We start from the raw sequence: 27,375 nt of genomic DNA on the forward strand, positions 1-27,375 counted from the left end.
AAAGCAAGTGAGAAAGAAGAAAACCATGAAATACTCGAATCGGGGATTCCATCTTTGAAATCTGAAATTGAAAGTCTGAGAGAAGCTTTAGAAGCAGCCGATGTTAAACGCAATGAAGAACAAAGTCGAAGCACTAGTGGAGCATATAACATCCTCCTCGAGCTAGAGAGAGGTTGAGCTCAAGGGCGAGGTTCAGAAACTGAGCCTAGCGATCGAGGAGTTGAAGGCAAATATGAAGGATAAAGAAACTGAATTGCAAGGAATCTGCGAGGAGAACGAAAGCCTAGCTTCGAGATTGGAGAACGGACAATCAGGACGGAGAGAATACGAACTGGAAAAAGAGCTTCAGAAATCAAGACACGAGATTGAAAATCTGAAGGCGAACTTAATGGACAAGGAAACAGAGGTGCAGAATATATCAAAGGAAAACGTGATGCTGATCCAACACGGGGGAAACGAATGGTGATACCACTAGTCCACTACTGGAGGGAGCAATACAGAGAATAATACAAAGGTGGTAGAGTAAGAAATACGGAGAATAATACAAAGGCAAGTGGAATGACGAGCTTACCCCTTCCAATTAACCATATATTGAGGAAAGGACCTCTATTGGAAAGATCTTGAAAGTCAAAGGGATTTATAATGTCCAAATTAAAAGTTGGGGACTAATTTTAAAAATCATAATAGTCGAAGGACCATTGCTAGAATTAACTCAAACCATAACATACACATTGTGAATCTGTTTGGCAAAGTTTATTTAGAAGCTTACAGGTTATTTTAAGTGCACTCTTGGCTAATTGATGTCTTACTGTATTCGTTTACTCTTTTTTTTTTTTTCTTCCTTTTTTAAAGTAATACTGAGTAGCTTTGCAAAATTTTTATTTTTTATTTTACTTGTCATTACGTGATAAATTTTAAACTTAATAAAACAATACGAGAATTGAGAAAATTTTCGAAGAACGGAGACGGGGACGGGACGAGGATACCTCTCCCCGCCCCACCCCTGAATAATTATTATAACAAAAATAAATAAATAAATTATGTTGGTAATATGCTGCTACTTGATTCATTGCAATGATGTTGGAAATAAATCTACTTTTACATTAGCTAAAGAGTACATATAATGAATCTAGAGCAAGAAGTACTATGCCACTCATCAGTAAATGAGTGCAACTTCTTCTATGGAGATGGGGGTACTCAAATGGTACATGGCCCCCTTAATCTAACTCCCAGATATCTGACTCCACAGCCCCAAAAATAAATCAATTCACATTTGTGAATGGAGTTCTGTTTGGTGAAGCACACTTGAGATCCTGTTGAATCTTGCCATTTGCACCACTCTGTTTTGATTGGTTTTCTATGTTGATCTCAGAGATTGCTGTTGCCATTTCCTCAATGGATGCAATGGTGGGAATTCGTATCTCGCGTTTCTTTGGAGTCCTATCAGCATTTTGATCAGCCTGTTTGACAAATTTTGAACAAATTAAACATGTGAAGAATGCAGTATAGGTAATTTCTGGACAAATCCTATTTTGAAGAATGCAAGTATAGGGAGAACTTAAGACTGTACCTTGCAGACATTTTGAAGGCACTGCTCTGTTCTATTCTGGATATTTGATAAGAATTCACCATGGGTTTGTTGCATAGAGTTAAGTTGAGTCGAGCATGTGGTAGACATTGAATTGATTTCCTTCTTACTTTCCCTATCCTTCATCAGAGAATCTGGAAGTGCATACACAGATGGATTCGTTTCATGAGTTATTAAAGAAAGAAAAGATGCTATGTATTTTAAAGGTAGAAATATTCAGATACCCACCATTAACTGAAGTCAGCAAATCATCGCTACACTGGTTAAATGTCGCATGCATTGATGAGGATGCGGAGATGAATTCCTCGTGTGCACCATGTAATGCAGTAGTTTTTGTCCTGTCAAGGAACGCATTTATAAGTAAATGTTTGCCAGAATCAAATCAAATAACGGTAATAATTATAATAAACAACTTACTGCACAACAGATTCTATCTCTGTCAGATTATCCTTGGTGAACTTATTAACTCCAAGCATGGTGTTCTCCCATTGTTGATTAAAGTGATCAACTTTGTTTGTGCTGCACATATAGAACAATGATGTTACTGAATATATAAGTAATTTGTGAAGGTTTTCTAAATCTCCACTCAGAATATTATAGCAAGCTTGATCTATAATCTCTAAGTAATGCCAATTCAAACTTACAGTGTGCAGAAATAAATGTAAAAGCATCAAACTTAGTTTTAAAGCGCATCTATTACTCTAAGTTGTTCTTTACTACTACTTTTTTGTTCCCACAGAATGTCATAATACCCAATTCCCCAGCAGTGTTGCAAAGTAAGAGCTTACCACTCTTGCAGACAGTTGTCCAATGTCATTCTACTTTCTGCTGATGCAAATGTGTCTTCCACGAAATTGTTTTTCACCTTTTCTACGTATCCATTCAATTCTGTCTTTGCATTTACTGAGACTTGCTGGAAACTGGACAACTCTTGATGCAATCTCTTATTCTCTTCCACACTTGAGTTCTGAAAGTTTCTTGACATTTCTGACACCTGAAAATAAGTTTTGTTTGGCAAGACATTTAAGAATTCCATGCATAAAAGATGAAAAACATTAAAGAATTATCTGACTAACCATGACGGTTTTCTTTGCAGTTAGAGCTGCCAGTATTGCAGCAATTTTTTCTGCAGCTGCCTTTTCTTCTTTAAGAGCCTCTTCCTGTTAATAGGCATTAAAAATAGGAAAGTTAGACTTTTGCATCCATTTGGTGCACTCCAATATATAGTGTTGAATCTTTTATTTGCTTATTGACCTTGAATGACTTCTCAAATTTTTGTAACTGGTCAATCTTATCAGTTTTGCTATCTTCAAGAAATGTCATGAGTTCCGAGGCACGTTGATGGAGGTCATCAAAGAAGTTGGCTGTTGCCTGTGAAATTGTTTGTGCTGAAAGCATACTTCGATGCAGTCCCTATTTCCATCCGACCACATCAGTAACATGAGAAAACATAAAGGTAGAAGAGAACAAAATATTGTAATGAACTACAGCAACAAGAATCTATTATAACCTCTTGTTGTTGTTGAGCAGAGAATGCAAGGATTTGTCTTTGATCATTGAGAAAGTCCTGCATATCCTTTATAACATCCTTTGCCTCCATGGAAGCAGTTAGGATAAACTGCAATTATAAAAAAAAAAAAAAAAAAAAAAAAAAAAAAAAAAAAAAAAAAAACCATATTTAAACACAGCTCACAATAAGACACTTTTTTAGACCAACAGGAAATGTTTCATACATCTTCAAGTGTAGTAGCTTGAGATGATATATTTGATTTCATTTGTTCCAGGTCTGAAGAAGATCTCTGCTGTAGTGTGTCAACAATTACTTTCAGTTCTGCAATTCCCGAAGCATGCATCTCCATCATTTTTGCGATCTTTGATTCCATGACCTTAGTCACCTGGTGGGCAGACATAAAATAAGGAGTTCAGAGAAGGAAACACAAAATACAAGATCTCAATTAAATCTCTGAATTCATTTTCTTACATTGCATTTACTGGCAAGAAATGACCTGATGTACTCATCCATGAACATCATTTGCTGCTGTTGTTGGGAAACTGACCCCAGGATGATTTTTTGCAGGTCCTTTAAGCTTTCATCTAGTTGTGAACCAAATGCTCGGAGCAAGCTTCGATTTTTTTCTTCCAAACTATCTTTCTCATCTGTAAAGTTTTACTATTAGTTGAAAATGCACAAAAAGTAACGGAAGCTTTTATTAAAAACTCATTCACTGGAGTCAATATTGAGGGAAAAACAACAGATTTCTATAAAGCAAAAACTACCAATTTGTGGTAAAAGCACCTTTTACGTGGGCCAAAATCATGAGAGATAGAAGTGGAATGCACGTTCCAGATGACAATTAAGATACCAGAATGTTAAAGGCACAAAAAATAAATGAATGAAGAAATAAAGAAGACTGAACTGTAGCTATACCTAATCTTGCAAAGAGGGAAGTTACATCATTTGATGCATTGTGTAAACTTTCCCTTAGCTCCTTTGCACATCCAATCAGACGATTTTCTATCCACAAAGCACAGAATAATTATATTTATTATATTTATTCATGTAATAACATGATGATAGGAAATTGCTATTGCCAGTAAGAGATACCTGAATGTAACAGTTTGCTTATAGTGACATCTTTTTCCTTGAGTGTTGAAACAGCAATATTGTAATTCTCTTGAAGATCTTGCAATGCACTGTTACTCTTTTCTAGATTTATCTGGAGAACATTTTTAACATAAGATAAATGAACAGAAACAGAAGAGCAGTGTACTTCATGCAAGATTTAAAGAACCTTTGTCTTCTAACCTTGCAGTCCTTCAGTTCACTTTTGAAGCCCAACTTCTCTTCTTGTTCAGTATAATAAAGCTCACGGAATTTATCAACTTGCTGTAAGGTGAAGTTGATGTTAAATGCAGTGCACATATATGAAAAACTGTAATAGTGAAAATGGAAAACAATAACAATAACAATAACAATAAATAAAATATTAGATTCTACCTTCTCACTAACATCCAGATCATTCTCCAACTGCTCAATCTTCTCATTCTTTGCCTGCAAATTACAATTGTTAATCTAAAGGCTCAATATAAATTGGAAAACAGAGAAAGTCATTGCAGAAACATAGCTGCTGCTATGATGTGAAAGGTCTATAAAGCAAGTTATCATATTTCTTACCCTCTTTATATAGATGATTTCTTTCAGAAACTAACTTTCAACAAAGCAAACTCATTTGCCATTTCTATAGATATTGACTCACTGTATTAAAGACAATTTGAGAACCAGGGTCATAAAACACATACCTTCTTTTCAGCTTCATCCTGCAAAAATCTTTCTTGTGGAATATAAACCCCATTCTTCTCCCTCGCAGCTCGAACATCTAGTTGGTAAATCATGAAGAAAGTGATTTCAGTATTCATCATTTCACAGAGAAATTTAAGTGCACTTTCATACCTTGTTTCATCCTTTCTATTTCTTGGTACAGATCTTTAAGCAGCATGGTTTTGGACATCTTTTGGTTTACCTGAGAAGAAAATCACTACTTAGTTCAAATTACAGAAAATTAATTTAATTGGAAGTTAAGAAGTTGAAGAGATAGCAACATGAACCTCTGGCTTATTTTTAATGTTTTTAGCACGGTATGCATAGTCCAATGTGCTTAAGGTTTCTTCCAGACAATTAGCAGATGGTGAAATTGTCGCAATGATACAAGTTTTTGTTTTTCCTCCTAAAGAGTCCCGCAAAAGCCTTGTAAGCTTACTGTCCCTGTACGAGGCAAAAGAAGATGACCCAAATCAAAAACAGAGAAGTTCATTTTATATGCTACAAAAGATGTACGGCACAGACCTGTAAGGAATGTGAACTGAATGCTCAACCAATGCATATATGACACGGCCCAAGGTAAGTAAACTTTTGTTTATCTCTCCAGCTTCTCTTGCACGAGCCTATTTTCAACCCAAAACATTACTTTCATAAGTTAAGAATCCATAAAGATCTCAGCAGCAAGAGATTAACTAAATTTGAAGAATTGCTAGTTCATAGGGAAATGCTAATTTACATTACATCTATGATCTATCAAAGATTCACATTAGAAAGTTCCTGTGTTTATTTTTAATAAAAATAATTAAAATACTAATAGCAATCTCCCTGAGCACAAATACAACATAACCAAATACTCCATAATAAAACTCTTGGCAATCTCTAAGATTATTGAGAAGTGCATACCTCCCTGGCACCTGAACGAGATATATTTTCTGATCCTGCCAAATCAACAAGGTTTAACTTGCCACACTTCACAAGCTCCTCATCACCAATAGATGTTTCTTTTACATGAACAGTGATGCTAAATATAGAATGAGAACGGCTGCAAGTAAAGGAGTATGTTTAACATCTGCTTCCATTTGCATCATGTATCAAGAAAAAAAAAAAAAAACAACCCATACCTGCTATGCTTGTTTAATAGGGTGTCTGCAGTGCGCCTTTTAGCAGCCCCTCGTTCCAAAAGATTGTAAATGTCATTAGCACTGTACACGACTTCTTCTTCAAGTCCTCTTACAATAACACAACCTTTTCCATCCTCCATCAAAGAGATAGATTTCTTTTGCTTATCTTCTAAATATTTTGATGGCTCTTCTGAAGCCAGCAGATCAGTTATTTCTTCATTATATAGTTCCAGAAATGTTACTTTCATACTATAGTCAGCATTTTGTGCTTCAAGTGTATCAAAAATTTGGCGAACTGCTCTTGGAATAACACCTGCTTCAGCAGGCAATTCTCCAACCTATAGAATAGTGATATTGCAACAAATTTTAACCAACAGTGGATATGTAATAAATGTGGTATTTGGTAAAGTTCATTTAATCAAATTATTGAAATTGCATATTAAGAATTTAAGATTGTAGATTTTCCAGCACTATGGAGCTTATGTAAGCCAATAACACATAAACAACTTGAATTTATTATGAACATTCACAAATCACAATAAATAATCATAATTTTGTACTAAGTAATTCAATACCTTATTCATCGTTCCTCCCTCCATCGTATATGTTTTGCCTGTACCTGTCTGTCCGTATGCAAACACGGTGCAATTATAGCCCTCAAGAACTTCATTAACAATGGGGGAAATAGCTTGATCATATATTGATCTCTGTTGAGCCTTCGGACCAAAGACCTTAAACACAAATTTATGGCAACATATTAAAAAAACAGCAGGTCCAAGCTACATAAATGTATGATTCCGCTAAACAAAAAATTGAAACTAATTTTTGAGGGGTAACAAAGTGATGCATACAAGACCTTAAACACAAATTTATGGCAACATATTAAAAAAACAGCAGGTCCAAGCTACATAAATGTATGATTCCGCTAAACAAAAAATTGAAACTAATTTTTGCGGGGTAACAAAGTGATGCATACCTTGTCAAAGGTGAAAAGCCGATCTAGTTGCTTGTTAGCTACATTCTGAGAAACAGTGACTTCCCTTCGATTCTCGTTACAAGTTATGACCCTCGGGACATTTAGCTTCAGCTCACTCTCATCTAATGGTCTAAAATCATTCACATACATCAGAAAACCCTAATTTCATCCGATAAAGCACATTCAACTGGAGCAAATATATTTAAATACCTGCATCTGAGGATAACCTGGACATTAACCTCTCTGTCTTTGTCAAACCGATTGTTCTCCGATCCTCTCGATTCAGGCCGTCGCCTTTCTGGTCTGGGGGTGTAGAACGGCGCCGGAGACGGTGACATTCCGGTCCTCGATTTACGGGTGAGGTCTGGAGTCAACGACGCCATTCCAACGATCGCTTAACAGAGAGTAAGCTGAGTGTTCTTGCTGAGATTCCGATTCGGAAAACTGAGAAATCTGTCGCTAAAGACGATGAGATACAAGCGAATCCGAAATTCAAAGGTTGCCTTTGTGACTTTCCTTTTCGGAATTTCTGCTGAGTGCAAACTTAAGAGTGAGATCCTAACGGCTACTTTTATCAAGTAAGGAAAGAGCTGTCCTTTGTGTCTTTCAAAATTGTGGGCCCGTTCCCATTTTTCATAAATTCAAATTCAGGCGCGTCGATCCATTTTCTCTCCAAAGTTTTTTTTTTTTTTTTTTTTTTTTTTAAATAACATTTTAATCCCACAATTATGACTATACTGTAAATTAATTTTGGAGTATAACTTTGAGTTGTTATACCATGGACGTATAAATTTTAATCTCACGGAATAACTTCCGTATAAATTTACGAATGAGTTGATTTCAATCTAGTTTCGAAAATTCAATCAGTCAAGAAATATTTATTGATATATTAATGATGTATGACACTATAGATAATGAGATGCTTACACCTCATTTGCGAACGAAATAGTTATCAAGAGCATTCCAAACCTTAAAAAATAAGATATAAGTATATCATTAGTATTAATATAACAGGATTTGGAACCTTATCATTATAATGTTACATATCTTGGGGCATAGTCACATGAGAATATATTCCTAATAGGGCGTTTGGTTCAGGTCATCTGAGATTATCTAAGTAATTTAAGTCTGGTAATGTTATATTACCTTGTTTAGTTCAAGTTATGAGATTACCCAGTAATGTTATATTACTTGAAAGTGATGTGGCGATAATGTTTCAAAGTAATGTGATTACCCCTTTTTCTTAGGTAATCTTAGATTACCTTGACTTATTCCAACATTGCACTTGTTAACTAATAATAATAATAATAATAATAATAATAATATATGTTTATACAATCAAATATACATGTGTGCATATTTATATATTTAGTTTTTTTTTTTAATATTTAAGTATTAATATACATTCATACATATAAATAAACACACATAATATATATATATATATATATATATATATATATATATATATATATATATATATATACATATATATATATATATGTATATATATATATATATATATATATGTATATATATATGTATATATATATATATACATATACATATATATGTATATATATATATATATATATATATATATATATACATATATATATATATATGTATATATATATTAAGGACATTATTGTAAATTGATCTATATAACCTAAAATATAATCCTTAACCAAACAAGGTAATATTATATTCCACAATCCAAACATTAAAAGAAAAAAAAAACAAAAAAAAAAAAAAAAAAAAAAAAAAAAAAAAAAAAAAAAACAAGCAATATCAATCGTTCATATGAAAAATCTAATATATCTAAACTAATTTGAAGAAAAAATGCAGTGACATTTTGATAAAATTTTCCAACTTTAAAAGTGAATTTCACAACATCATAAAGTGCAATTTTAACAGTATAGAAACATTCTTGAATGAATCCTAAAACTAAAAAAATAAAAAAAAAACAAAAAAATAAAAAAAAACAAAAACAAAAACAAAAACTATTATGTAAATCATATACATACTAAATTCTAAACAATAAAAAGTAAATCATAAACTCTAAAATGTGACCCCTTAGTACAGTGCACTTTTAAACGGCCCAAATTATACCATATAGTGTTGCAAAGTTCACATTTTTAAATTAGTGAAAAATTATCAAAATATCACTACATTTTTCTCTTATTGTTGTAGAATCGTTAGAACTGACTAGATAGACAGCTGAGATTAGTTATTAATTTTTTCTTGAGAACAAGTTATTATTATTATATAAATATAAAAGAGGGTTCAAGTTAGAACAAACTATCAGGTAAAGGACTGATATGATCATCTATTGGATATATCAACGATTGATGGGTCATGATTGAAATGTAAAACTATCCTGAAAAATATAATATTAATTAGGAATAAATTGTTTGTTGCTTAAAGAAAAGTATAATATTTTTTTTAAAAAAAAATTAATACTTTTAAATTGAAATGTAATATGTAGGGTTGAATAGTTACTTATGAGAAAAAAATTTAATATTAATCAATGATAAATTGTTTAATTGTTACTCATGAGAAAGTGTGTAATACTTATGACGAAAAATGTAATAATTTTGATTTAAAATGTAATATTTTTAAATCAAAATGTAATATGATAGTTGAAGAGATTTTTATAACAAAAATTGCAATACTTATGTGAAAATTAAAAATGTAATACTCATCAAAAGCTCAACCCGTCTCATAGTCTAATTAGACAATTAAATTTGCCTTATTCCAAATATCTCTCATTATTTCAAGTTCTTAATGACCAAATAAGATATTTTAAACTTATTTAATTCCTCAACCCGTCTCATAGTCTCATAGTCTACTTTAGACTTGTCGTATGTGAGTCTAATTATTAACCAATATCGTTTTATTGCTAGAGACAATGAGAACGTGTTCACCAAGTCAATAATCAGGGATTCATATTTCATGTCTACGTCACACCCGATACTTCGCCATCCATATACATTCTCCTTATATATATCTTTGTGTGTGTGTGTGTATATATATATATATATATATATATATATATATATATATATATATATATATTAGAGTATCATCACCTTCCTATAACTCTGAAATTTTAGTTAAAGTTTAATGATGTCGTCTTCTGGGATTGTGGCGCTCCTACTTCTACTGTTCGTTGCCGTTTTGGGGCTCTCGTTGATTTACATATGGTCGTTTTGTTACTTGGCGAAGAATCGGGGCGGAGGCGATGCCGGGGCGGGGAGGTGGCGGCGGAGACGGCGGCGAAGGATGGTGGAGAAATGGGGCTGTCGGCGGCGCAACTGGAGAGGCTTCCGAGAATCAGAGGCGGCGATGGGAATGATTGTGCGGTGTGTTTGGATGGAATCGAGAGCGATCAGGTGGCTCGGATGGTTCCCGGGTGTAAGCATGTGTTCCATCTGCGATGCGCCGACACGTGGCTGTCTAAGCACTCGGCTTGTCCGTATTGTAGAAGTAAAATTGGGCCGGAGCTTCTTCACCTGCTCGAAAATAGTCCGTGTTAAACTTCGACCTCTTAAATATACCTATTAAATCAGTTAGTTAAGTCGATACTAACAAACAAGGGTCGTCCAAAGTTTCTCTTTGCTTTGTTGTTAGGGTTTAAACATGTTCATGTGTTGGGTGTATATATATGTTTGATTGATGAGTACAAACAGCTATACTTGATTGTAAAGGGTTAAACTTCTGTGTAATATTGACCATAAGAAATTCAAATTTGTGAACTTTGAATCCACTTTTATGATAAACATCTCACCAAATGGCCTTAATAAAATAACATCATTTTCTCTTGGGTACAAATTGCATATGAGATGGTAAAGTTGATTTCATGTTATTTTATCAACAAAATTTTCGATTATTTATTTCTTTTTGTTGTATTAATTCTTTATTTTATAGAAACACACAAATTCTAATGAATGGCCAGATGTTGTTAAAATTTGGAAGGCATCAAGAAAAAAGTTTAATAGAACTTAGTCCGTTCCAAATGTAAAGTAAATCATGGCACGGAAATTGTAAAGTGATCTGGGGTTGTGGCGCTCCTGCTTCTATTGTGCGTTGCCGTTTTGGGGCTCTCGTTGGTTTACATATGGTCGTTTTGTTACTTGGCGAAGAATCGGGGCGGAGGCGATGCCGGGGAGCAGGTCCGGATTTTGGACTGTGCAAGTTGGGCTACCGCACAGGGCCCCAAATTTTAGAGGGGCCCCAAATTTTAGAGGGGCCCCAAATTTTAGAAGCTCAATATTTTATTTTTACCTAATTAGTTTAGAAATAAAAATTAAAAGTTTTTAACTAAACTTAAAAGGCTTTATAAAGAAATGGTAGGAACATATATTTATTGTATTTTAACTTTGAGGTCTAAGGTTCAAAATTTGTGCATACTATTATTATTATTCCATAATATGTCTATTTTTACATGTGTGTTGCACGGAAAAGATTTGTTATAATCAATCTTAAAATTATAATAATGAATATTATATAGTGTAATTGATGAAATGAGTTGTATCGATTATGCTTTTTTTTTTTATATTATCCTTGCTTGAATTCGAGCAAATAATTGCCCAATTATCCGTGCAGTGTGCGTGCGATGCACGGATAATTTTTTTTTGTTATATATTTAGATAATAAAATTACGGTATTAGTTTTATAGATTTTAATTTTAGTAGGGCCTTATTTATTTATCCGAACAGGGCCAAAAAAATCTAAAAACCGGCCCTGTCGGGGAGACGGCGGCGAAGGATGGTGGAGAAATGGGGCTGTCGGCGGCGCAACTGGAGAGGCTTCCGAGAATCAGAGGCGGCGATGGGAATGATTGTGCGGTGTGTTTGGATGGAATCGAGAGCGATCAGGTGGCTCGGATGGTTCCCGGGTGTAAGCATGTGTTCCATCTGCGATGCGCCGACACGTGGCTGTCTAAGCATTCGGCTTGTCCGTATTGTAGAAGTAAAATTGGGCCGGAGCTTCTTCACCTGCTCGAAAATAGTCCGTGTTAAACTTCGACCTCTTAAATATGACCTATTAAATCAGTTAGTTAAGTCGATACTAACAAGCAAGGGTCGTCCAAAGTTTCTCTTTGCTTTGTTGTTAGGGTTTAAACATGTTCATGTGTTGGGTGTATATATATGTTTGATTGATGAGTACAAACAGCTATACTTGATTGTAAAGGGTTAAACTTCTGTGTAATATTGACCATAAGAAATTCAAATTTGTGAACTTTGAATCCACTTTTATGATAAACATCTCACCAAATGGCCTTAATAAAATAACATCATTTTCTCTTGGGTACAAATTGCATATGAGATGGTAAAGTTGATTTATGTTATTTTATCAACAAAATTTTCGATTATTTATTTTTTTTTGTTGTATTAATTCTTTATTTTATAGAAACACACAAATTCTAATAAATGGCCAGATGTTGTTGAAATTTGGAAGGCATCAAGAAAAAAGTTTAATAGAACTTAGTCCATTCCAAATGTAAAGTAAATCATGGCACAAAAATTATAATCATATAAATATTGTGACATTTCTTTAATTAATTTACTCAATAATGCATGCAATAATATATAGCACTACTACTCATAACAATAAGAAGTTCATCATTCAGCTCGCACGGGTGTAATTCAGTAGTTTAGTGACATTGATAAGGAAATTATGCTTGTACCCCTTTACTTAAGGGTTGTAAAACACCATGTTAATGGTGGAACAAATCTGATAGTTAAATGTCTATTTCGTCCAAATTAAAAGACGAGTACCAATTTTAAAAAATACAATAATCGGAAGACCATTTGTTGAAATTAACTCTATTCTAAATGTTCACAATTCAAATATTAAAAAAATAATAATAATAATTTAGGACTTACAAAGTGTCCATGGTATAACAACAGAAATTCCTCTCTTTCCATGTTTTGTTTGTCTTGTCATTCTACATAAACTGTAAATGTTGATTCTCTAACTAGTAACTACTCTATTGCAGCTCTTGTTACACTTCAAAAGGTGCATCATTGTATTTCCTTAAATCACAATAAAAAACTACATTTTTGGGGCACAATTTATTCCTGTATTCTTAAATGAACAAAATTTATTAGGGCATGCTGATAGCAACAAAATCTTTTGTATAAATATATAAAAGGAAAAATGTCAAATAAAAACCCTTGACCTCTTTTTTTTTTAACACACAATTAGACCTCTAAACTTTAAAAATTACAATTAAACACATTAACTTATCATTTTTGTGTCTAAAGACCTAATAGCCGATTACCTACCGGTAAAAGCAGGTAAATAGGGTTATTGTAAATTGTAATTACTACAACACTTGTATTTTTTTTCAACCACTAAATAGGAAGAAATAAAGCATTCTTAACATCTCATAATCAATACCACACGAAAACATAATCCATCAATTGCAGACTTGGATTTTGATATTAATAAATGAATTATTTCCATTTTTGTCCAAAGTCAAGGCATTAATATGAGAAAAAGAATATGTTATTTACAGACCACACCTTCTTCTCAAGTCTCTGGTGAAGAAAGGGTGCCTCAGAGCTTCCCTTGCTTTGAGCCGCTCTGCTGGCTCATAACGCATCAGCCCTTGCAAGAGATCAATAAGATCCCCCGCCGAATGGTCCACATGCTGCATTATGAGGTTCTGCAAAATAACAAAATTTAAAATTACGCCTAGAGCCCAGAGATCCACATTAATATATGTGCAACACGCCCCCCCTAATATATGCGTAGAGATTCGAACCCATGACCTTTGGTCTGGCTCTGATACCAAATTGAAGCATGTGCTCCATCTCAACTAAAAGCCTAAGCTGATAGTTGGATTGCACATTAATATATGCTCAACACGAACTGATAAAAGGACTTGCAAACATAACTTCAAAGTACTATTGGTACTCAAACGCTTGAAATTTCACTGGATACCTGAAGACGGGGCAATTTCCAAACTGCCCGCATACTGTCACTTGAAGCTGCACCCTCTGGCCAGTCCAGCCTAGCACCACCTCTTTTGAAATATTTCTCAGCACGACGGCTACATTAAATAGCGGCACCACTATAACTACAAGCATGCAATGAAAAAATAAAATCTTAAAAAGTTTATAAAGGAAGGTATAACATTCTTACTCAGCTCTCATAATCATATGTTGAGGCAAAGGACCTAATACTCGCTCCATCATAGCAAGATGTTCCAAGTTCTCATGTGTCTGGAAAAGAGCCTCACCCTGTTTATGTACGGACAGAGAGCTGTTAGGAAAAATGAGTACCAACAACCCTACCACCCCCCAAAGATTTAAAGTTGTGATGCTAATCTTCTTTAACAATTTGCATTCCTCTTCAACTAGTAGTTCTATAGTGTTATTCTGGTTATTGAACTATTCTGATAGCCATAAAAGCTGGGTTGACAAAAATTATCAACAAATCCCATATAAACAATCCACTGGTACAAGCTAAGACAGTTTTAACCTAAAGTCAGTTGCACATACCCCAGTAGTACCAAGTAAATTATAAAGAGAGACATATAATGGCTTCACTTACAGAACACAGTTCAACAAGAATGCAACCTACACTCCACATATCACAGGGATAGTTCCATCCAAGACCTGTAGAAAACCGGATTAAAATCAATAAAAAGAAGAAGAATGAATGAATGAAAGGTATAAATTACGAGAAAAAGGTCAAATATAACAGAGACTGATTACCCAAGATAACCTCAGGAGCACGGTAATGACGAGTTGAAACCACATAACTATGATCTTGCTGTTCAAATGTAGTACTGCCAAAGTCAATAAGCTTAATAGCACTTGACTTGGGTAAGTTCCTGAAGTAGGAACCATCTTTTGCAGGTCGTGATAGGAACTTCACAGCAGACAAAAAGAGACATCAGCATATGGCATGACTAGAGTGATAGGACAAAAACCATGCATTACAATCAGATTGTCTTTCAAGAAACATTATAACTAGTGATGTACTGATGCTACACATTCTACGTATATTAAAAGTTAAAAATGCAACCCACTTATACATTTAAATAGGCTTATTGGTGAAAAAAAAATTCAAACCTTTACGCTTTGTGACAATTATATCCAAACCTTTAAATTTTGACAATTTAATATCCAGTTAGTGAAGTTGGTATTAAATAGTGAAAATTTAAAGGTTTGGATATAATTGTTCTAAGGCATAAAGGTTGAGTTTTTTTCACCAATAAGACAATTTAAATATATCAAATATAGTAATATTTTTACAACAGCACAGCAAACAATCATTGGACAAAATGGAAGTAAGAGTGTGTATTTTTGTGTTTCACTGAGCAAGTATCCTACTTTTAGTGTCATTGAAGTTGTTCCCACCCTCAACTGGCCCCAAAAAAGGAAACAAAATAATACGAAGTAATAATAATAATATAAAAGGAAAAAGAAAAAAATTAAAGTTGTTACTAAATTGACTTCTGCATGGTTTATTATTAACTATTAAGTAATAGCTACGTGAAACTGATTTTACATTACGATCATTCATCCAATAGAAATCCTTGCACTATCCAAACTGTCTTCTTTATATTTTTGTTCAAGTATACGCACAGGAACACACATTTATATACAGAAAGAATACACACACATTCTGAAAAAGATGTGATATTAGGTTTCACCTTGTAATCTGGTACTTTAATATATTCTGACGATACAAGGAGAATATTTTCTGGCTTCAGATCAGTGTGGATCAACCGCAGATCATGCATAACTGCAAAGAGAAGTCACATACTAAGCAGGGATCACTGTATTGACAGTTTGACACTATGGTTGCACCATATATATTTATTAAGACAAACATCACAGATGTGAAAAGGATTAAGAAAGAAAAAGGAAAAAGATCTCAAGCTCCAGTCCTTTAGTTAGTATATTGAATGAGGAACCAAACTAGCAGTTGGTGCTAACATCTAAGTATCACCAATAATACTTTTAGAAACAAAATCTAAGTGAAATAAGAGTGTTGTAAAGATTATTCACACACATGCTACAGACTCCAAAAGTTGTCTTCCAAACTCCCGCACAAGATCAATTGGAAATGAACGATAGCTGTTTTTGCGTAGATAATCATATAAGCTTGGACCAAGCTTCTCAAAAACCTGTTAAGATCATTTAAATCCATCCGCAAGTTTTTAACTCACAGAATATTCAGGTTTGAAGGAACAGTAATGCCGCTCCATATTCAAGTAATCAATAAGCACCAATAGATACTTACAATACATATATGATTACGATAGTCAAACCAATTCCGAATTTGCACACAACTGCAAAGAATAAAACCACTTGTACCAAAACCATTTCAAATTTTTAACAGTAAAATCAAGCCAAAGGGAAAGAAGATGCTCACCGTTTGCCACCAATATCATGCCTGGCAAGTTTCTGTAGAACATCAATCTCAACCATAGCAGCATCCCTATACTTGTGTATTGAACGAACCACTTTGATAGCCACAAGCTCCTTCCTTTCATTGTCCAGACATTCCAGGACTTGTCCAAACGTCCCTGCAAATCAGATTGAAAAGAAAGAATCACAAATGTAAGAACATCATATCCATGTGAATATATCCTAACACCAAAAGAAGAAGCAAACTAGAAACACCACATGAAGAAGCCTTTGTAAGAAAAGGGCGGGCAATTTTAATCTCTAGTGAACAGTGAACTTATGTAAAGGCACATTTTTTGCTACTGTTCAGGCCACATGTTCAGACTATGAAGGGAATTTTCAAACATTTTCTGCAATCTCCTTGATTTCTAATTGTTAAATGCAACATAGGAAATAAGTAACAAGAATTAATCTCTATTTCATCCAAATGCTTGGGAGTAAGACACAACTTCACAAAAAATTTTATAAAAAATAAAATTCAGTCAGAATCCTTCTGAAACAATGAAGAAGAAGAAGAAGAAGAAGAAGAAATTAATCTCTATTTCATCAATGCTTGGGAGTAAGACACAACTTCACAAAAAAATTTATAAAAAATAAAATTCAGTCAGAATCCTTCAGAAACTATGAAGAAGAAGGAACTTACCTTCACCCATTTTGCTCAGTATCCTATCTGCAGGAAAGGCGGAAGAAGATTATAGGTTGGAAGGAATAAGAGACAGAATACAAATATGAAAAATTATCAGAGAGAAAACAAGAAGTTTCATGAATCCATTATAACCACAGTGCAACTGTAGATTACTATAACCATTCAAAACGCTACAAATGAAAGCACATGAAATGACTCATAAGAAAGAAAAAAAAAAGTGAAAAAAATTATAAATTCTAAGTTTGATATAAAAAGGTTACATAAGAGTTAGAACATAGAAACTATGATCCTATCAATCCTGAAATAGGGAATACTATTAGCTAAGACCCTTGCATAGTTATTCAGTGGTATGCTATGCACATAACTCCTTAGGCAATTTAATAATACAAAATATTTCTATGGACTTACAACGAGGAGTAAGGTTCTCTCCAATGGCAAACACATAATGTCCATCTTTATCATCTGCCCTCCAAGGTGGGGATCCAGTGTTAGGGATCCCTTTGTAATATATAGAAGAATAAGCATAATTAAAAACTGCTCCATTTGCAAAATCTTGCCTACAGTATATTGGTGGAAGGACCTGAAAGCAAAAGGCAACAAAAATGAATGAAAGTCAGTTAAATGACGAAATCATGCAGTATAACCATAACCATTTCAAAATATTTACGCTGAGAACCCACAGAAGTCACACACTATGCCTACAACCAGTAAGCGGCACTGATCACAATTGATTTACATCCTCAATTATTCAACAAATCTTACTCCAGGTAAGATATCAAGAATATGCCAGATGATACCACTCCACAAACTACAGTCATGAGTTGTCAAAACACCACACTGATTCTCGAATGCCACACCAGTAGTAAAACTAGTATGCATGACACCGCTGAGCATAGATTAAGCCAAACAACCAACCAAAGCTAAGCTGCTAATTTAGATTTTTTAGGAAAAATAATAATAATAATCAGAAATCAGGTCGATCACTTAAATGTCATAACTTTACACGTATGGCAAAAAAATAAACACCAAAATTTTGCATTTTTATATAATTCTACAAACAAGGAAAATTCAAACATAGGAAAAGCAGTAAATTCTTAGAAATAGATAGAATATACACACAGTTCATCACACATGAGCATAAAGACACAAACGGAATCGGACCTTTGCAGGAAGAGGAATGGCAGGAGGTACGTCCCACGTTAAACGAGGTCGTTTTCGAGATTGCTTGTCCATATTTCGACGAGGAAATTCCATAATCCTCTGCGTCTCCATCAATTAAACCAAAACATATACAATAATTCTGAGAAATGCAAAAATTCAGAGGAAAAAGTCATAGATTAAATGAGGAAATTGAAGAAAAAACATTCCTTCGAATATATATATATATATATATATATATATATATATATATATATATATATATATATATATATATATTCCCTACAGTGGCTTTGAGCAGATCTGGAGAGACGAGGGAGAAAAGAGGTATGGTGAGGAGAAGTAACCGTGGTTAGTTTATACTTTATGCAACGGGAACGCTGTGGTTAAGCTTCTGATCATGATTAAGGAGTTGGGATTTTTGGCAGTGGGGCCTACTGGATTAGGCACGCGTAAATCAAGTCCCAGTGGTTAGGACCAACGGCTAGTTATTAGCAGGAAAATAATATGCCATTGTCATATAGATTTAGGAGAATATATATGGCATTGACATTTTCTTATCAATTAACTTTTTTTTCAAAAATAATTACGGAAAATATATTTATTGAAAATAACTTTGTTAAAAATTAATTTAACATATTTAGTATTATATTGAAATCATCATAACAATTAAATTACTGGGAAAGTTGTTTTAAATATTTGATTTATTTAAATTTTTTAAGAATTTTTTTAATGTACCCTACTTTACTACATATAACATGAAATACTATACTCTGTAGTATATATGCAATACGTCCAACAACGGAATATGTATAAAGAAAATCTGTCGCAAAAAAAAAAAAAAAAAAAAAAAAACATACACACTTTTTTTTTTTGTGAGTTGTAATTTTTTTTTTTTTTGTGAGTTGATAACTTTTCTCTAATGGTGAAGTGTTTATATATTTCTTTAAATAGGTAAAGCGATACAAATGCGATATATTTATAAAATACGGAGTATATTTTTTAACCTTACATAAAAAATAATAAATATATAATGGAATAAGTTTTATATTTTCGTAGTCACTTTAGAAAAATAATCCGACCTTAATAGACTCAATTCGTTTTCCTTGATTTAAGTACTCTATTTTTAATTGACCTAAACTTTTCAAAGTCAAAGACTTCATAAAAAATTAGAATAATTTTTCTACATTTTAAATTTTTGGTAAAGTTTAAACTTACCTAACTATCAATTACCAAATACTCTCTACAAATATATAGGGGTCTGAGTGCAAAATAATACAGAGTAACATATATACTGTATTTTTTAATCCATTTTTTCAATTAGACCTTTAAAATGTCTTCGTATCTAAACTTGTTTAATAACAAAGCAGTCTCAAAACATTTTAGACAAGTTTCTAGTGACGTTTCAATGGAAAAACTTGTCTCAACGTATCAACGCTCCTTTGAAGTGATGTTTCAGTGGCGTATTTGCTTTAATACTATAAATTTCAACTTAAGAGGTAAAAGTCTAGTGGGAGTAATAAACTAGTAATATTAGAATGATACGCTTTAGGGTGTTTGATAAATAGTTGTTAGATAACTGAGTTAGTGAGTTTGATTAGTCGATAGCATTAGCTGATTATAATAAAATGTTTGATAAATCAGTTATTAGTTTTTTTTGAAAACATAAATTAATTATTAGTTTTTTTTAACAACAGTAAATTAATTATTAGTTGATACTTGATAGTTTATTACATGCAAAATGATGTTCTCAAAAATTGATCGAAAAAGCTGTTTTGATCAACTTTTTAAATTTTAGCGTTTTGGAGCAATAAGCTGTTACAAAAAAATCAATTAATTAAAAACTTATATTGGATGTTTAACCACGTCGAACAACTAATAGTGATTAAATAAGTCAAAATTAATCGATAAACTAAATATGGTTAATATTTATATACTTTTATTTGGTCGAGTTAATTTGTTTTTTTTTTTTTAATTATTTATAAGGAAGGAGGATATCCTACATATACACACTATTTACCTCAAATGAGGTTCGAACCTTACGCCTCCCACTTAGGAGAGCAACTCGATGCCAGTGGACTACCGCAAATTATGCTGTGCAACCGAATGCACCTTGCAAGGTGCATACGGTTGCAAAACGGCGCCGTTTTGGTTAAAAAAAATGCGCGTCCCACTTAAAGAAGAAATCAGGTTCGATTCCCGGCAATAGCATTTTTATATATCCAGAAATTCATAACTATATAACCACAATTTCATAACTATATATCCACAATTTCATAACTATATATCCACAGTGAATGAATGAAGTAAAAATCCACAATGAATGAATGAATGAAGTAAAAATCCACAATGAATGAACTAAATATCCACAATATATGATTGAACTAAATATCCACAATGAATTAAATAAATATCCATAAATTCATAACTATATAACCACAATTTCATAACTATATATCTACAATTTCATAACTATATATCCGTGAATGAATGGAGTAAAAATCCATAATGAATGAATGAATGAAGTAAAAATCCACAATGAATGAATGAATGAAGTAAAAATCCACAATGAATGAACTAAATATCCACAATATATGATTGAACTAAATATCCACAATGAATGAACTAAATATCCATAAATTCATAACTATATAACCACAATTTCATAACTATATATCCACAATTTCATAATTACATATCCACAATAATGATATTGCTGAGAGTCGAACCTAAATTTTTTTTAAAATGGGACGCGCGTTTTTAATCAAAACGACGTCGTTTTGAACCGTATGCACCATGCGCATGGTACATTCGGTTGCACAGCATAACTATTGGTGGACTACAAGCCACTTGGTCTGGAGTTAATTTGTTAATTAGTGCCGAAATGTACTTGGCCCAATATAATAGGCCCAGAAATGAATTTGATCTCATCTAGGCCCCTCACCGTGACGGACCGTAGCCGGCATCGCCACCGTCACCGAGTCTGCAAGTTTACCTCCATTTTCACAAGGGTTTTTTTCACCTAAGCTTTTTCTTCTTCTTCTTCGCTCTAAACCCTAGCAACCATGAATACCATCAACAATGTCTCTGCAAAACCAAACCTTAAACTCTTCTCCTCTCTCAGTCACCATCATCCAATTTTATCCCGACCGGTTTCTTCCCTCTCCTTCAGGACCCCGCCATCATCACAGCCGTCCATCACAATCAGAGCCTCGTCATCATCGTCTTCCCCTGAAGCCCCGAAACCCAATCTCTTCAATGCGCTAAACCCTCAAAACCCTAGCCCCGCGCTCCGTCAATCCCTAACCCCGCCCTCGTTTCAGCTCCCCCTTTCTCTCCTCAAATGCACCGTCGTCACCACCGTGACTGCGGCGGCGCTTTTCTTCGGCAGGTTTTGTGTTATGCAAAAACCGGCCGTAGCATCCCCCGTTTCAGCCCCGGCCGCCATGGAGACCGCGTTTTCCGACGAGGATAAAGAGAGAGTTCTGGAAGAGAATTTGCTATTGAATCCAAACGATGTTGGAGCGTTAAGGAGTTTGATGGAGATGAAGATCCAGAGCCGGAAAATTGCAGAAGCTATTGGCATTATCGATCGATTGATGGAGATTGACCCGAGCGATACGGAGTGGCCGTTACTCAAGTCCCATTTGTATGCTTACAGTGGAGAGGTGGAAACGGCGAAAAATGGATTCAATGAGATTCTGGCAAAGGACCCTTTTAGGGTTGAGGCTTATCACGGACTGGTAATGGCTGCATCCGAGTCCAAATCGACCGAGGATTTGAAGGAAATCGAGAAAAGAATCGAGGAGTCGATGAATTTGTGTAAGAAGCAAGGCAAGAAGGCAGAATTTAGGGATTTCAAGCTTTTGGAGGCGCAAATTCGGGTGATTGAAGGAAAGCATGATGAGGCTTTGAAGGTTTATCAGGAATTGGTGAAGGAGGAGCCCAGGGACTTTAGACCATACATTTGCCAAGGGATCATATACACATTATTGAGGGAAAACAATGAAGCTGAGAAGAACTTCGAGAAGTTCCGGAGATTGGTGCCTAAGGGCCATCCTTATGCAACATACTTTGATGAAAGTATGATTGCAACAAAGGTTTTTGCACAGAAAATGGAGAACGAAATAGCAATGTCCAAGAAATGAAAAGCTTCGGTTTAATTCAGAGCCCCAAATTGGCCTGTTTGAGTTGTTCCTATTGTGGGATGCGGTATGCTGCAGTTTCTCTGTTGTTGAGTTATTGACAAGCATATACTTTACATATATTGTTTTGCATATGTGATAGTACTACTCTCTATGGTTTCATATTGTAGGTTTAATATCGAGTGTTACTAAGTAGGTTCGTATTTGGAAAGCTGTCAGAAAATTTTGTGGCCAAGAGTATCATATCGGTTCTTAGGCTTTAATCAAATGGTGCCATATAGATTTACCCAACAATTTTGTTTTGTTGCCTTCTTTCTTTCCTTTCTGAATTAAGTTTCAATTCGTAATTTTGAATGGTATCGGTGCTTTGAAGTTAGCTAGCAAGTAGCAACTTTCCTCACCCTCAGCATGCAAAGGTCCTTCGAGATGGAAGGGATGAATGGAGTGACAAACTTCATTAGAATCCTCAGGTGTGATAACTTAACGATGCATTAACAACTTCTGTCATGCCCATGAATTTTTGTTTTTGGATCTCACAAGAATGCTGTAGTGAATTTGTTGTTCAAGGCTTCCAAGTAACGGGAACTAGGTTACTTTTACATTTTCCAGAATATCTGCATTTGGCAGGTGCTATGTTTCTTGTGGCATTTCTTAATTGTTTTGTTTGAGGTGGAAATTGTTGTTTGAAATGGACCTAATCTTCCTCCCTTGTGCTTGTGGCTGAGACTTTAATTTTCATATTTTTCTTTCTAATGATCTACCTACCTCTTAGCAATATGACCATTCTTCCTTACATGTTTAGTTGTGGGATCACCATCCATCTTCTTCTACATTTCTTGTGGTGTAATAGTTTATAGTAGTAGAGGTTGCACAGGGCAGCCCTCTTGTAATTTTTTGAATTTATCTAATTTTCTAGTCAGAAAATGAATAATAGGGTTTTATTCAAAAAGAAGAAGAGGCTCTCTGAATGGGAAGTCATGGGGGGCGGTATTAACTTTTTGTGCTTCAATAGATTGAGAAAGTAGTTATGAACAGATACTACCTTGTAACAGAGTCAATATCATTAAAAAAAGGTTTTATGTTTTTTTTTTTTTTAAGGAAAAAAGTTGTATGTTAAAAATTGGAGAATGAAAAATGGTGTTTAATTTTCTATTTTTTCAAGTTAACTTTGATCCCTCAACTATAAAGTAGTATTATTCTCAACATACATTCTTTGTTGATAGTAAATCCGAAATGTTCCTTCATAATGATATCTTTCTCTTTATTTATTATTATTTTTTAAAAATAGCAAAATTTTTTGTCACTACAAGTTAAACATATTTTTATAACCTAATTGACAAATTTGTTTAAACATTTACATCTTATTATCTTATCACTATTATACAAATAATTTAACAAAAATTTTAAATGCTTGTATTATTTGAAACCAATTTTATTCTGACTCAAAAAAAAAAAAAAAAAAAAAAGTTATGACAATTGATATTGTGTTTAACAAGTGGTATTCTGGTAATTGGCTATTTTTCTGAACAGATTCTATGATTGTGGAAAAATCGACCACAGTGGGAGTCGAACCCAGGACCTTTTGATCCGAAGTCAGACGCGCTAATCCACTGCGCTATGCGGTCTGTTACGTTCATTTAATACAAATAAGTCATTATGAATGATATATTTTTATGCGCGATATTAGCTCTCTTTTTCTTGAAAATTAATAATCATATTCTTTAATAATTGATTTTTTTTTTTCCTTTTCTAAAAGAATTTCTTTTAGCCAAGTAGCATATAACTCAATTGTTCAATTGCATTTTTGTGACTCTTCTAAATAGAAAGTCGCATATTTGAATCCTAGTGAGAGCATTGACTTTTTGTACTTCAATAGATTGAGAAGGTATGCAAGATAGATATTATATTGTAATAGAGTCTATAATTTTTTATTTTTTTTTTTAAAACTTCATGATCTTCTTGGATTGTTCATAACTGATTGACTTAAACCAAGAAAATCAGTAAGTCTCCCACTAAGAGTCGAACGAAGGACCAACTTGGCAGGTAAAGGAGAACACTTATACCAAAAGAGGTTTCATTTCTTGTTACTTAGGAAAAACAAAAATGGATAAAATGTTAGAATAATTATTATTATTGATGTGGCTCATTAATAAATAATTTTAAGTTCCCAAATTATGATAAATAACCATTTAAATTTAATAATGGTCTAATTTGATTATTGGTTAGTTAAGAAATAAGATAGTAGTTTCAACGGCTCATTAGGTAACTTCTCACGTAGGGATGGAGCCAGAAATTCGATTGAGGGGGGCGAAGAAGTAGGAAAGGATTCAGAATTTTTTTAAAAAACATTAAAACAAAAGAGATAATTTTAAAAAAATAAACACTTATATATATGTATGTGTATTAAATATTAAACAGCTATTAAAAACGTGACTGACTGTTGAAGCCAACTATAAAAATATACGTGAATGCCAAGATTCAAACCCCTATCCTTTAACATAAATTAATATGTGCTCAACCAACTCATCTAAATCAACCCTTATTGACATTTAATAGTTTTATTTTACTAATACTAACACATATACTATATATACATATATACATACAAAAATTATATATGGGGTGGGGTGGGGTGAGGGGGGCAGCTAACCCCCTGCCCTTCCCCCCCTCCCCCCTTTGACTCCGTCCCTGTTCTCACGTAGAACGTGAGACTGTTTTTAATTATTTTGAGACTCTGATCCTCTTTTTGATCTTCTAAAAATATCAGTCAAGCCTCGTTAATCGAACTGGACATAGAAAATGGGACGGGGGTTGTAATTGACAATTTTTTAAAACATTTACATCTTAATATCTTATCATTATTACACAAATAATTTAAATGCTTGTATTGTGTATAACTAGTGTAGTGTCAAAGTCAAACTATCAAAGTTCTATTGTGGTAATTTTGTGTATTTGGGCATTTTTCTGGACCATTCTCAGATTTTTAATTGTGTAGTGTCGAAGTTAGACCTGGCAATTCGTGTATACGGGTCCGTTAACGGGTCGACACGATAACGACACGAACATGATAAGGCTAAACACGGACACGACACGTTATGATTAACGGGTTTAAATTTTCAACACGAACACGAACACGATTTGTTAACGGGTTGACACGATAGACATGTTTTGTTAACAGGTTTCAAGTCGTGTCGACACGATATGACACGAAACTCGTTTAAACCCGCTATTTCTATTAATATATTTTTAAAAAACTAAAATTTAAAGTTAAGTTCTATAAAAAAGAAATAACCAACTAAAAAATATCCAATTCATAACATTCATAAAATGATAAATTTCAAATTGTTGAATGGTGTAGGATATTGGCCTACTTACTCATGTTCATAATATCATTACACTAACCCGTAATTTTCGTGTCCATAATTGCCAGGTCTAGTCGAAGTCCAACTATCAAAGTGGTATGGTATTTGGTACTTTTGTATATTACCAATGTTTTAGGTTTTGGGCATTCGACCACAGTGGGAGTCGAACCCACAACCTTCTAATCCAAAGTCAGACGCGCTAATCCACTGCGCTATACGGTCTAATACATTTAAAAAATACAAAGAAACCATTATTAATATACTTATGCGTGGTATTTGCTCTCTTTTGCTTGAAAATTAGCATGTCAAAGTATCTGCCACGTCCATGTACTATATTGTTTTGTTTAATTTAGTCTCTGTACCTAAAATTTGTTTAATTTAGTTCATATATTTTAAGATTTAGAATAATCAAGGATAATATTTAACACCGTTTATTTTTTCGTTAAGTCTGTTCACGTGATAATGACATTGCTATGTCAGATTTTGTCAGGGTTCGAACCCCAACTTCTAATTTTTACCATTAAATAATAATAATGATTAAATAATTATATGCCACCTCACAAAATCTGACATGGCAATGTCATTGTCACGTGGAAAGACTTAACTAAAAAAATAATCAGTGTTAAGTATTGTTTTTGATTGTTCTAATTCTTAAAATAGAAGAATTAAATTGAACAAATTTTAAGCATATGGACTAAATTGAACAAAACATACCGTACAAAGACATGTTAGGTACTTTGACCTAATTAGCAATCATATTCCTTAATGATTGATTTTTTTTTTTTCTTTAAATTCTAAAAGAAAAAACTTGAGCCAAGTAGCTTGTAACTGAATGATAGATCTATAACTCTCGCAAATAAGAAGCAAAAAAAAAAACTTCATGGTATCGCTGAATTTTGCCACATTTTTTGTAGTTTTTTTTTTTTTTTTTTTTTTTTTAAAATTCAAATTTTAATGAATTATAAATTGTCACATTATAGAGTTATGAGTTTGTGTAATTGGTAAATGTAAGAGGTATAGCAAGAGTGAATCTCATTTTTGGTCCTATTGTTATAGAGGTGTTTTCAATTTTAGTCCACTTTAATTTTTTTTGCCACTTTATGACCACTATTATTGAATGTGTTTCACTTTTAGTCCACCGTTAGTACTTCCATCAAGAGACCGTGTAATCTAGGGGTATTTTGATCTTTCTTCTCATCCAAGACTATGTTTGACTAAAAAAAAAATGAGAACATTAAACCTAAAACCTAAGAAACCTCGTCGGTCTACATTGGAATGAACGAAACGATGTAACTTTGGCTTCCCATTCTCATTGTTCGAAGAGCCATCTTCGAATATCGGAGGAGGAGGACGAAGCGCCTAGATTAATAGAGAAGAGACAACCATAAAAAGACCAAAATACCCGTGGATTATACGGCCTCTTGACGAAAATATTAACGATGGACTAAAAGTGGAACACATTCAATAATAGTGGTTGTAAAGTGACAAAAAAAAATTAAAGTGGACTAAAATTGAAAATGCCCCTATAACAGTAGGACCAAAAATGGAATTAACTCGTATAGCAATGTCCATTTGCAATAGTTCTCCTCTCCTTCTTTAAATCATTCTCTCTTCTTCTACCAAAAT

The 27,375-nt window shown here is 33.5% G+C and overlaps 3 protein-coding genes and 2 non-coding genes across 5 annotated transcripts; 1 reads left to right on the forward strand and 4 right to left on the reverse strand.

Moving 5' to 3' along the window:
• Positions 1-1,038: 1,038 nt before the first annotated feature.
• On the reverse strand, positions 1,039-7,543 carry LOC109181795 (kinesin-like protein KIN-5B). The gene is made up of 23 exons (XM_019331709.1): positions 7,215-7,543; positions 7,005-7,134; positions 6,604-6,759; positions 6,029-6,366; positions 5,811-5,949; positions 5,433-5,530; positions 5,195-5,351; positions 5,040-5,109; positions 4,889-4,965; positions 4,587-4,640; positions 4,395-4,475; positions 4,194-4,305; positions 4,017-4,103; positions 3,570-3,745; positions 3,322-3,483; positions 3,099-3,206; positions 2,843-3,001; positions 2,665-2,748; positions 2,377-2,582; positions 2,006-2,107; positions 1,817-1,926; positions 1,571-1,722; positions 1,039-1,460 (listed from the first exon to the last, which is right to left on the reverse strand). The coding sequence occupies exons 1-23, from the start codon at positions 7,385-7,387 to the stop codon at positions 1,263-1,265; spliced, it is 3,129 nt and encodes a 1,042-aa protein (XP_019187254.1). The 5' UTR covers positions 7,388-7,543; the 3' UTR covers positions 1,039-1,262.
• Positions 7,544-13,448: 5,905 nt separating this feature from the next.
• Positions 13,449-18,497, reverse strand: LOC109181797 (serine/threonine-protein kinase AFC1). The gene is made up of 12 exons (XM_019331712.1): positions 18,246-18,497; positions 17,493-17,664; positions 17,082-17,108; positions 16,404-16,557; positions 16,272-16,320; positions 16,041-16,155; positions 15,679-15,770; positions 14,735-14,891; positions 14,571-14,635; positions 14,160-14,257; positions 13,959-14,067; positions 13,449-13,680 (listed from the first exon to the last, which is right to left on the reverse strand). The coding sequence occupies exons 1-12, from the start codon at positions 18,354-18,356 to the stop codon at positions 13,525-13,527; spliced, it is 1,305 nt and encodes a 434-aa protein (XP_019187257.1). The 5' UTR covers positions 18,357-18,497; the 3' UTR covers positions 13,449-13,524.
• Positions 18,498-21,160: 2,663 nt separating this feature from the next.
• On the forward strand, positions 21,161-22,734 carry LOC109181799 (protein SLOW GREEN 1, chloroplastic-like). The gene has a single exon (XM_019331714.1). It carries the CDS (start codon positions 21,308-21,310, stop codon positions 22,388-22,390), a length of 1,083 nt encoding a protein of 360 aa, XP_019187259.1. The 5' UTR covers positions 21,161-21,307; the 3' UTR covers positions 22,391-22,734.
• Positions 22,735-23,938: 1,204 nt separating this feature from the next.
• Positions 23,939-24,012, reverse strand: TRNAR-UCG. The gene has a single exon. It is a non-coding gene; the product is annotated as a tRNA-Arg (tRNA).
• Positions 24,013-25,897: 1,885 nt separating this feature from the next.
• TRNAQ-UUG lies at positions 25,898-25,971 on the reverse strand. The gene has a single exon. It is a non-coding gene; the product is annotated as a tRNA-Gln (tRNA).
• Positions 25,972-27,375: the final 1,404 nt, after the last annotated feature.

This window comes from Ipomoea nil, unplaced genomic scaffold (genome assembly GCF_001879475.1).
Source record: "Ipomoea nil cultivar Tokyo-kokei standard unplaced genomic scaffold, Asagao_1.1 scaffold1043, whole genome shotgun sequence".
NCBI lineage: Eukaryota > Viridiplantae > Streptophyta > Magnoliopsida > Solanales > Convolvulaceae > Ipomoea > Ipomoea nil.

Bases quoted from the DNA above. Each gene is read 5' to 3' on its own strand.
- LOC109181799 (XM_019331714.1), top strand. From the start codon at position 21,308: ATGAATACCATCAACAATGTCTCTGCAAAACCAAACCTTAAACTCTTC.
- LOC109181797 (XM_019331712.1), bottom strand. From the start codon at position 18,356: ATGGAGACGCAGAGGATTATGGAATTTCCTCGTCGAAATATGGACAAG. The intron at 15,771-16,040 runs GTGTGTGAATAA...TTCTCTTTGCAG, and splicing joins ACTTTTGGAGTCTGTAGCAT to TTATGCATGATCTGCGGTTG. The intron at 14,068-14,159 runs GTAAGAATGTTA...TATTTAATGTAG, and splicing joins CATATGATTATGAGAGCTGA to CCGTCGTGCTGAGAAATATT.
- LOC109181795 (XM_019331709.1), bottom strand. From the start codon at position 7,387: ATGGCGTCGTTGACTCCAGACCTCACCCGTAAATCGAGGACCGGAATG. The intron at 5,352-5,432 runs GTCTGTGCCGTA...TGCCTCGTACAG, and splicing joins TCAGTTCACATTCCTTACAG to GGACAGTAAGCTTACAAGGC. The intron at 3,002-3,098 runs GTTATAATAGAT...GGATGGAAATAG, and splicing joins CTGCTCAACAACAACAAGAG to GGACTGCATCGAAGTATGCT.